Source organism: Coturnix japonica, chromosome 2, assembly GCF_054131305.1.
Source record: "Coturnix japonica strain WE chromosome 2, WE-NBRP24, whole genome shotgun sequence".
NCBI classification, from domain to species: Eukaryota; Metazoa; Chordata; class Aves; order Galliformes; family Phasianidae; genus Coturnix; species Coturnix japonica.
The window spans coordinates 56,953,479-56,964,916 of record NC_140664.1 but is presented as its reverse complement, the minus strand read 5'-3'; the positions used below and the strand labels follow the sequence as shown (position 1 = coordinate 56,964,916).

The 11,438-nt window shown below is 37.7% G+C and overlaps 1 protein-coding gene across 1 annotated transcript; it reads right to left on the bottom strand.

Moving 5' to 3' along the window:
• Window positions 1-8,225: 8,225 nt before the first annotated feature.
• Window positions 8,226-11,145, bottom strand: LOC146761823 (uncharacterized). Its single transcript, XM_085539843.1, has one exon. The coding sequence runs from the start codon at window positions 10,990-10,992 to the stop codon at window positions 8,854-8,856; it is 2,139 nt and encodes a 712-aa protein (XP_085395969.1). The 5' UTR covers window positions 10,993-11,145; the 3' UTR covers window positions 8,226-8,853.
• Between the last annotated feature and the right edge of the window lie 293 nt (window positions 11,146-11,438).

The following is an 11,438-nucleotide window of genomic DNA, read 5'->3' as shown; positions in this document are numbered from 1 at the left end:
CTCTTCAAAATTAGCGTTTGTAGCCAAATATGACACATTGTTTCCAGAATAACTCTTTTCATCTAAAAAAGAATGACATTTCCAACAGATATATACTTTTCTGACAGATTTTAGAAAAATTTCACAGGAATATCAATACTTATCCCAGATATTAAAAGGTCTCTCTTAGGTATCACTCTTTACCCTTGCAAAAATATGCTTTTCTTACACAAATAATGTTTTTCATCTCTACAAACAGCATTTTCTAGACATAAAGGTGGTTTTCATCAGCAAAAGCAATCGTTTTCTCTTCAAAATTAGCGTTTGTAGCCAAATATGACACATTGTTTCCAGAATAACTCTTTTCATCTAAAAAAGAATGACATTTCCAACAGATATATACTTTTCTGTCAGATTTTAGAAAAATTTCACAGGAATATCAATACTTATAACAGAAATAAAAAGGTCTCTCTTAGGTATCACTCTTTACCCTTGCAAAAATATGCTTTTCTGACACAAATAAAGTTTTTCATCTATACAAACAGCATTTTCTAGACATAAAGGTGGTTTTCATCAGCAAAAGCAATCGTTTTCTCTTCAAAATTTGCGTTTGTAGCCAAATATGACACATTGTTTCCAGAATAACTCTTTTCATCTAAAAAAGAATGACATTTCCAACAGATATATCCTTTTCTGACAGAGTTTAGAAAAATTTCACAGGAATATCAATACTTATACCAGAAATAAAAAGGTCTCTCTTAGGTATCACTCTTTTCCCTTGCAAAAATATGCTTTTCTTACCCAAATAATGTTTTTCATCTCTACAAACAGCATTTTCTAGACATAAAGGTGGTTTTCATCAGCAAAAGAAATCGATTTCTCTTCAAAATCAGCGTTTGTAGCCAAATATGACACACTGTTTCCAGAATAACTCTTTTCATCTAAAAAAGAATTACATTTCCAACAGAAATATCCATTTCTGTCAGATTTTAGAAGTAGGTCACATGAATATCAATATTTATCCAAGAAATGAAAAGTACACTCTTAGGTATCACTCTTCATCCTTGCAAAACTATGGTTTTCTTCCCAAACTAATGCTTTTCATCCCTACAAATAGCAATTTCTCCCTAAATTACTGGTTTTCATCCCCAAAAGAAGACACATTCTCTTTAAAGTGATGCTTTGTAACAAATGATGACTCACTGATTCCAGAATATCTCTCTTCCCCTACAAAATAATGACATTAACATAAGAATTATCCATTTCAGACAAATTTCCGATGTATTTCACACTAATATCAAGACTTACACTAGAAAAAAATGTGTTCTGTCTTAGGAATCTATCTTGAATCTTGCAAAAAATTCATTTTCTTACCAATACAAAGCTTGCCATCATTACAAGTAGCATTTTCTACCCAAAAAAGTGGTTTTCATACTCAATTGAAATCGTTTTCTCTACAAATGGTTCCCTGTAGCAACATATGAAACACTCTTATTGGAATACCTCTTTCCCTCTTCAAAATAAGGACATTTCCAACAGAAATATCGATTTCTGACAAATTTTAGAAGAATGGCACACAAATATCAGTACCTATTCCCGAAATAAAAAGTTCTCTCCTAAGAATCATTCTTTATCCTTGCAAAGACATGGTTTTCTCACCAAAATTATGCTTTTTATCCCTTTAAAATAGCGCTGTTTCCCAGAAATACTGGTTTTCATCCCCAGAAGAAGACATTTTCTCTACAAAATGAAGCTTTGTAGCAAAATAGGACACATTGCTTCCAGAATACCTTTTCTCTTCTACCAATTGAGGACATTACTAACAGAAACACCTTTTCTCCTCTACAAAATAAGGACATTTCCAACAGATATATCCTTTTCTGACAGATTTTAGAAAAATTTCACAGGAATATCAATACTTATACCAGAAATAAAAAGGTCTCTCTTAGGTATCACTCTTTACCCTTGCAAAAATATGCTTTTCTTACAAAAATAATGTTTTTCATCTCTACAAACAGCATTTTCTAGACATAAAGGTGGTTTACATCACGAAAAGAAATCGTTTTCTCTTCAAAATTAGCGTTTGTAGCCAAATATGACACATTGTTTCCAGAATAACTCTTTTCATCTAAAAAAGAATGACATTTCCAACAGATATATACTTTTCTGACAGATTTTAGAAAAATTTCACAGGAATATCAATACTTATCCCAGAAATTAAAAGGTCTCTCTTAGGTATCACTCTTTACCCTTGCAAAAATATGCTTTTCTTACACAAATAATGTTTTTCATCTCTACAAACAGCATTTTCTAGACATAAAGGTGGTTTTCATCAGCAAAAGCAATCGTTTTCTCTTCAAAATTTGCGTTTGTAGCCAAATATGACACATTGTTTCCAGAATAACTCTTTTCATCTAAAAAAGAATGACATTTCCAACAGATATATCCTTTTCTGACAGATTTTAGAAGTAGGTCACATGAATATCAATACTTATACCAGAAATAAAAAGGTCTCTCTTAGGTATCAGTCTTTTCCCTTGAAAAAATATGCTTTTCTTACACAAATAATGTTTTTCATCTCTACAAACAGCATTTTCTAGACATAAAGGTGGTTTTCATCAGCAAAAGCAATCGTTTTCTCTTCAAAATTAGCGTTTGTATCCAAATATGACACATTGTTTCCAGAATAACTCTTTTCATCTAAAAAAGAATGACATTTCCAACAGATATATCCTTTTCTGACAGAGTTTAGAAAAATTTCACAGGAATATCAATACTTATACCAGAAATAAAAAGGTCTCTCTTAGGTATCACTGTTTACCCTTGCAAAAATATGCTTTTCTTACTCAAATAATGTTTTTCATCTCTACAAACGGCATTTTCTAGACATAAAGGTGGTTTTCATCAGCAAAAGAAATCGATTTCTCTTCAAAATTAGCGTTTGTAGCCAAATATGACACATTGTTTCCAGAATAACTCTTTTCATCTAAAAAAGAATGACATTTCCAACAGAAATATCCATTTCTGACAGATTTTAGAAGTAGGTCACATGAATATCAATACTTATCTTAGAAATGAAAAGTACACTCTTAGGTATCACTCTTCATCCTTGCAAAACTATGGTTTTCTTCCCAAACTAATGCTTTTCATCCCTACAAATAGCAATTTCTCCCTAAATTACTGGTTTTCATCCCCAAAAGAAGACACATTCTCTTTAAAATGATGCTTTGTAACAAATGATGACTCACTGATTCCAGAATATCTGTCTTCTCCTACAAAATAATGACATTAGCATAAGAATTATCCATTTCAGACAAATTTCCGATGTATTTCACACTAATATCAAGACTTACACCAGAAAAAAATGTGTTCTCTCTTAGGTATCACTCTTGAATCTTGCAAAATATTCATTTTCTTACCAATACAAAGCTTGTCATCATTACAAGTAGCATTTTCTACCCAAAAAAGTGGTTTTCATCCCCAATAGAAATCGTTTTCTCTACAAATGGTCCCCTGTAGCAACATATGAAACACTGTTATTGGAATACCTCTTTCCCTCTTCAAAATAAGGCCATTTCCAACAGAAATATCGATTTCTGACAAATTTTAGAAGAATGGCACACAAATATCAGTACCTATCCCAGAAATAAAAAGTTCTCTCCTAATAATCATTCTTTATCCTTGCAAAAACATGGTTTTCTCACCAAAATTATGCTTTTTATCCCTCTAAAATAGCGCTGTTTCCGAGAAATACTGGTTTTCATCCCCAGAAGAAGACATTTTCTCTACAAAATGAAGCTTTGTAGCAAAATAGGACACATTGCTTCCAGAATACCTTTTCTCTTCTACCAGTTGAGGACATTACTGTTCTAAGACAGAACACATTTTTTTCTTCTGTAAGACTTGACATTAGTGTGAAATACATCGGAAATATGTCTGAAATGGATAATTCTTATGCTAATGTCATTATTTTGTAGGGGAAGACAGATATTCTGGAATCAGTGAGTCATAATTTGTTACAAAGCATCATTTTAAAGAGAATGTGTCTTCTTTTGGGGATGAAAACCAGTAATTTAGGGAGAAATTGCTATTTGTAGGGATGAAAAGCTTTAGTTTGGGAAGAAAACCATAGTTTTGCAAGGATGAAGAGTGATACCTAAGAGTGTACTTTTCATTTCTAAGATAAGTATTGATATTCATGTGACCTACTTCTAAAATCTGTCAGAAATGGATATTTCTGTTGGAAATGTCATTCTTTTTTAGATGAAAAGAGTTATTCTGGAAACAATGTGTCATATTTGGCTACAAACGCTAATTTTGAAGAGAAAACGATTGCTTTTGGTGATGAAAACCACCTTTATGGCTAGAAAATGCTGTTTGTAGAGATGAAAAACACTATTTGGGTAAGAAAAGCAAATTTTTGCAAGGGTAAAGAGTGATACCTAAGAGAGACCTCTTTATTTCTGGTATAAGTATTGATATTCCTGTGAAATTTTTCTAAAATCTGTCAGAAAAGGATATATCTGTTGGAAATGTCATTCTTTTTTAGATGAAAAGAGTTATTCTGGAAACAATGTGTCATATTTGGCTATAAAAGCTAATCTTGAAGAGAAAACGATTACTTTTGGTGATGTAAACACCATTTTGTCTAGAAAATGCTGTTTGTAGAGATGAAAAACATTATTTGTGTAAGAAAAGCATATTTTTGCAAGGGTAAAGAGTGATACCTAAGAGAGACCTTTTTATTTCTGGTATAAGTATTGATATTCCTGTGCAATTTTTCTAAAATCTGTCAGAAAAGGATATATCTGTTGGAAATGCCCTTATTTTGTAGAGGAGAAAAGGTGTTTCTGTTAGTAATGTCCTCAATTTGTAGAAGAGAAAATGTATTCTGGAAGCAATGTGTCCTATTTTGCTACAAAGCTTCATTTTGTAGAGAAAATGTCTTCTTCTGGGGATGAAAACCAGTATTTCTGGGAGATAACGCTATTTTAAAGGGATAAAAAGCATAATTTTGGTGAGAAAACCATGTTTTTGCAAGGATAAAGAATGATTATTAGGAGAGAACTTTTTATTTCTGGGATAGGTACTGATATTTGTGTGCCATTCTTCTAAAATTTGTCAGAAATCGATATTTCTGTTGGAAATGGCCTTATTTTGAAGAGGGAAAGAGGTATTCCAATAACAGTGTTTCATATGTTGCTACAGGGGACCATTTGTAGAGAAAACGATTTCTATTGGGGATGAAAACCACTTTTTTGGGTAGAAAATGCTACTTGTAATGATGACAAGCTTTGTATTGGTAAGAAAATGAATATTTTGCAAGATTCAAGAGTGATACCTAAGAGAGAACACATTTTTTTCTGGTGTAAGTCTTGATATTAGTGTGAAATACATCGGAAAGTTGCAAGAAATGGATAATTCTTATGTTAATGTCATTATTTTGTAGGAGAAGACAGATATTCTGGAATCAGTGAGTCATCATTTGTTACAAAGCATCATTTTAAAGAGAATGTGTCTTCTTTTGGGGATGAAACCCAGTAATTTAGGGAGAAATTGCTATTTGTAGGGATGAAAAGCATTAGTTTGGGAAGAAAACCATAGTTTTGCAAGGATGAAGAGTGATACCTAAGAGTGTACTTTTCATTTCTGGGATAAGTATTGATATTCACGTGACCTACTTCTAAAATCTGACAGAAATGGATATTTCTGTTGGAAATGTCATTCTTTTATAGATGAAAAGAGTTATTCTGGAAACAATGTGTCATATTTGGCTACAAACGCTAATTTTGAAGAGAAATCGATTTCTTTTGGTGATGAAAACCACATTTATGTCTAGAAAATGCTGTTTGTGGAGATGAAAAACATTATTTTGGTAAGAAAAGCATATTTTTGCAAGGGTAAAGAGTGATACCTAATAGAGACCTTTTTATTTCTGGTATAAGTATTGATATTCCTGTGAAATTTTTCTAAAATATGTCAGAAAAGGATATATCTGTTGGAAATGTCCTTATTTTGTAGAGGAGAAAAGGTGTTTCTGTTAGTAATGTCCTCAATTTGTAGAAGAGAAAAGGTATTCTGGATGCAATGTGTCCTATTTTGCTACAAAGCTTCATTTTGTAGAGAAAATGTCTTCTTCTGGGGATGAAAACCAGTATTTCTGGGAAACAACGCTATTTTAAAGGGATAAAAAGCATAATTTTGGTGAGAAAACCATGTTTTTGCAAGGATAAAGAATGATTCTTAGGAGAGAACTTTTTATTTCTGGGATAGGTACTGATATTTGTGTGCCATTCTTCTAAAATTTGTCAGAAATCGATATTTCTGTTGGAAATGTCCTTATTTTGAAGAGGGAAAGAGGTATTCCAACAAGAGTGTTACATATGTGGATACAGGGGACCATTTGTAGAGAAAACAATTTCTATTGGGGATTAAAACCACTTTTTTGGGTAGAAAATGCTACTTGTAATGATGACGAGCTTTGTGTTGGTAAGAAAATGAATTTTTTGCAAGATTCAAGAGTGATACCTAAGAGAGAACACATTTTTTTCTTGTGTAAGTCTTGATATTAGTGTGAAATACATCGGAAATTTGTCTGAAATGGATAATTCTTATGCTAATGTCATTATTTTGTAGGGGAAGAGAGATATTCTGGAATCAGTGAGTCATCATTTGTTACAAAGCATCATTTTAAAGAGAATGTGTCTTCTTTTGGGGATGAAAACCAGTAATTTAGGGAGAAATTGCTATTTGTAGGGATGAAAAGCATTAGTTTGGGAAGAAAACCATAGTTTTGCAAGGATGAAGAGTGATACCTAAGAGTGTGCTTTTCATTTCTGGGATAAGTATTGATATTCATGTGACGTACTTCTAAAATCTGTCAGAAATGTATATTTCTGTTGGAAATGTCATTCTTTTTTAGATGAAAAGAGTTATTCTGGAAACAATGTGTCATATTTGGCTACAAACGCTAATTTTGAAGAGAAATCGATTTCTTTTGCTGATGAAAACCACCTATATGTCTAGAAAATGCTGTTTGTAGAGATGAAAAACATTATTTTGGTAAGAAAACCATATTTTTGCAAGGGTAAAGAGTGATACCTAAGAGAGACCTTTTTATTTCTGGTATAAGTATTGATATTCCTGTGAAATTTTTCTAAAATCTGTCAGAAAAGGATATATCTGTTGGAAATGTCCTTATTTTGTAGAGGAGAAAAGGTGTTTCTGTTAGTAATGTCCTCAATTTCTAGAAGAGAAAAGGTATTCTGGATGCAATGTGTCCTATTTTGCTACAAAGCTTCATTTTGTAGAGAAAATGTCTTCTTCTGGGGATGAAAACCAGAATTTCTGGGAAACAGCGCTATTTTAAAGGGATAAAAAGCATAATTTTGGTGAGAAAACCATGTTTTTGCAAGGATAAAGAATGATTCTTAGGAGAGAACTTTTTATTTCTGGGATAGGTACTGATATTTGTGTGCCATTCTTCTAAAATTTGTCAGAAATCGATATTTCTGTTGGAAATGTCCTTATTTTGAAGAGGGAAAGAGGTATTCCAATAACAGTGTTTCATATGTTGCTACACGGGACCATTTGTAGAGAAAACGATTTCTATTGGGGATGAAAACCACTTTTTTGGGTAGAAAATGCTACTTGTAATGATGAAAAGCTTTGTATTGGTAAGAAAATGAATTTTTTGCAAGATTCAAGAGTGATACCTAAGAGAGAACACATTTTTCTCTGGTGTAAGTCTTGATATTAGTGTGAAATACATCGGAAATTTGCCAGAAATGGATAATTCTTATGTTAATGTCTTTATTTTGTAGGGGAAGAGAGATATTCTGGAATCAGTGGGTCATAATTTGTTACAAAGCATCATTTTAAAGAGAATGTGTCTTCTTTTGGGGATGAAAACCAGTAATTTAGGGAGAAATTGCTATTTGTAGGGATGAAAAGCATTAGTTTGGGAAGAAAACCATAGTTTTGCAAGGATGAAGAGTGATACCTAAGAGTGTACTGTTACCTCGATCTGGTAACCTGGAAAGTCAAGTCCCTTTCTGAATGTGTATCGACGGCCCCGACCAAGTCACAGCTGCTTGTTACACCAATATGGTCAGCGGTAAAATGGCATTTATTGGAATGTGAGGGTCCCTTATATAGGTATCCAGTTTCATCCTTATCTTTTATACATTTGCATGACCCAGCAGGGGAAGGCCTATCACGTTACATCCCGAGGGTCGTACTTCGCCTAATACAACATCTCCCGTTCCCCATGCCCAATAAAACCAAGACCCGTAACACGCGACCGCTAAAACTATCCCTAACATATAAAAGTGTTAGTTTTCATATATAAATTTTGTGGTGAGTTATTTAAAAAGTGACGTAAACATGCAAAGGTATGTGGTGCAGTGTATAATAATGTTAGTGGTTCTTTAGTTAGTATTTTCAAGGCATCTTGGGCTTATGCAGCTCATTATCATGCGCTGTAAACAACCCTGAATACATTGAAACAAACAAGGTAAACAAATTCTTAAAACTAAAAGACTAAAATGATAGGAACACTGTGGTGGCATTAGCTTAACAGACCAGCATGCCAGCATACCAGCCTCTCAATTTCTCTAAAAGCATAGACTACAACTACTCCTAGAGCTAAAATAAATGCAAAAAAATCTGGCTGTAGAACCCCACAAACGAACCTCATCCCCTTATAACAATCACACAAAGGCACACAGTCAATAATGTAACAGATGTCCTTCTCGTGAGTACTGACAGCTGTTCTTCATTCGTCCCTTTTCTTTTTCCTGTGGGGTCGTTTCACGGATGCAGCTGGCGGGCTCCCACCAACCGTACCTAGAAGGAAAGTACTCAGTTTTTCGATTAGTTTTCTGTTTCTCCCAGAACATCCTTTTGGGCGATCGCTGTATCAGGTTTTATTTTTCTCGACGGAACCCATAAAATTTTTCCCGATTCTCTGTCCTTTACTGCAGCATAACCTCTGCCCCAAACTAAAACAGACCACCCTGATTCCCAGGTACCATCATCCCATCTTATCTTTACTGGTGGCCCCTCGTCAATGATTCTTGGTTGCCAGTGTTTCTGTATTGGGGTGTGCTTACTCTCTCCTCGTTCAAAATGATTGATTGCATAAAGTGCTCGGGCCAATACTTCTGCCTGTTGGGCTATTGGGATCCTACCTCTGTGACCCTCCCCCTCCCCAAGGACACGTATCTTATCCTTCAGGAGGCGGTTGGCCCTCTCCACAATTGCTTGTCCCTGGGAATTCCCAGGGATGCCTGTAGAGTGAGATATTCCCCACCGTTCAAGCCAATCTTGTGTAGACCGCGAGATGAAACACGAGCCATTGTCTGTTTTGATGTGTCGCGGCACCCCCAGGACCGCGATGGCAGTGGCCCAATGTTGCTGAGCAGCAGGAGAGTTAGCACGCGTGTGTTGGGTGGCAATGATGATCGTCGATGATGTGTCCACGGTGACCGCCAACCATTGCTTTGGAGCCATACGTTGTTCTAAAGTGAAGTCAGTCTGCCAGATATCTAGAGGAGAGAGCCCCCGAGGGTTAACTCCCGCCCCCAACGCAGGTGCTGAATTACAGTGCGGGCATGTTTGAACCACTTCTCGAGCTGCGGATAGAGGAATGGAACATGCTCGTGACAAAGCTCGTGCTCCAATGTGCAGAGAGGAGTGTAAGTCACGTGCCTTTTGAAGTGTAAGCACCTGTCCACCTGCTACCCGGTCAGCCACCGCATTTCCAGCTGTAAAGAACCCTGGAACCTCCGAATGACTGCGGACATGAAGAATGGCCACAGATGCAGATCGGGAGACCAGAGCCTCCTCCAGCAAGAAAGCGATCTCAGTGTTAGGCACACCCTCATTAGACAGCGGTGTTGTCTGTTGTTTGTCCAGAACATACTTAATAATTTCACCCGGAGTCTCAAGATCGTCAGGGGCAGCTCGAATGATGTCCCTAACATTTTTGTGAGCCTTCTGCTTCAGGCAATCCTTTAAAACAGAAGCTTGCGCGTCCTTAGGTAGATCTGATCCTTCTACTGCTCGTATCAATCGATTAGCAAAATCAGAGAATGACTCTGAGGGACCCTGAGCAATCTCTGACCACGGGGCTGCAGGCTCTGCCTTTCTTATAAAGTTTCTAAAGGCAGTAGCAGCCGCCCCTGTAGTGGAAAGCAATTCCCCTGGGCGCAGGAGCCTAAGCTGTCTCTCTGGGGACCCAGCCATTTCCGCAGTTACTCCCGAAAGCCTCATTATATCAGTTCTCGGTTCCCCCTCCCTCCCACTAGCAGGGTGTTGAGCATCACGTCCAGCCTCAGCTACAATAGCTTTAAGTTGTATCATCCACTCCTCCCTCCACAAAGTAAACTGAACTGGCTCGAGAACGACTCTCATTAGACTCTCAATGTCATACGGGAGTAGGGGACCTGGGGCAATGAGTGCCTCAAAAGCACTTAGTGTCATCGGAGATCTCAGCCCCTTTTTCTCAATCGCTTCTGCAAACCGAGTAACTGCTTTTGCTTCCAAAGGTACCCAAACCGGTCCCTCCTGTCTGACGACAATCGGGAACACTGCATGATCTCGCTCCTTGAGTCCCGACTCACGCATTGATTCCTGGATGTCAGCCCAATTAGTGGGCCTGCGTGATAACTCTTGCTCCCCCCACAACTCCTCCCTCCATGGAGGCGAACCCGATACTGTGGGGCTGGGCAAAGCCTTCCGTTCCTCCCCCTTTTTGGAACACGATCCCTCCTCTGAGGGGGGCGGGTATGAGGGCGAGCCCACGCCTCCACGGCGCGCCGCCTCCATAAACCCTCCCCCCTCCGGACAAGAACCGCCCCCTTCGGGTGAGTGAAAGCTCTGCAAAGAGGGGTAAAGGCGGGGATATGATGGTGGCGCCTCCTTCGATGACTCAGCTTCCGCCTTCTTTTCCGGAGTTGTTTCGAGCGCGGCCATGGCCATCTTGGAATCAGCCGGCGTGGCCGACGCCATCTTGGATCCGGAGTCACTGCAAGAAAGCAGATCCCCCGCACCCCCCGAGACCCCGGACGTCCCGGAATCCAGACCAAAGACCCCTTTCGCGATGGCCTGGACTTGCTTCTCCTCCCTAGCCGCTTTAAGCGCACCTAGGACCAAACCCCAGGTTTTTAATTCTTCCGCTTTATGCTCGTGGGTGGCTCTCTGGAGCAGGGCCTCACTGAAAGAGTCCCACCGCCCCGAATCGAGCAAAACGCCAGGGGAGGGTAAAAGCCACGCCGACTCCAAGCAAGAGGCAACAGCGGCAATATCCTTCTTAGAAGGAGCATTCTTACCACAATAGGTTTTACAAAGTTGCAATACTACTCTAAAGACGGAATCCATTTACCCAGAGACCTGAAGTCTTCCTGGTCTTCTACGAACTATCGGCCGTAGGATAGGCGCAGCGCTGCATTCCCCTT

What these genes read in the sequence shown, in the direction of transcription:
- LOC146761823 (XM_085539843.1), bottom strand. Translation starts at nt 10,992, where the DNA reads ATGGCGTCGGCCACGCCGGCTGATTCCAAGATGGCCATGGCCGCGCTC.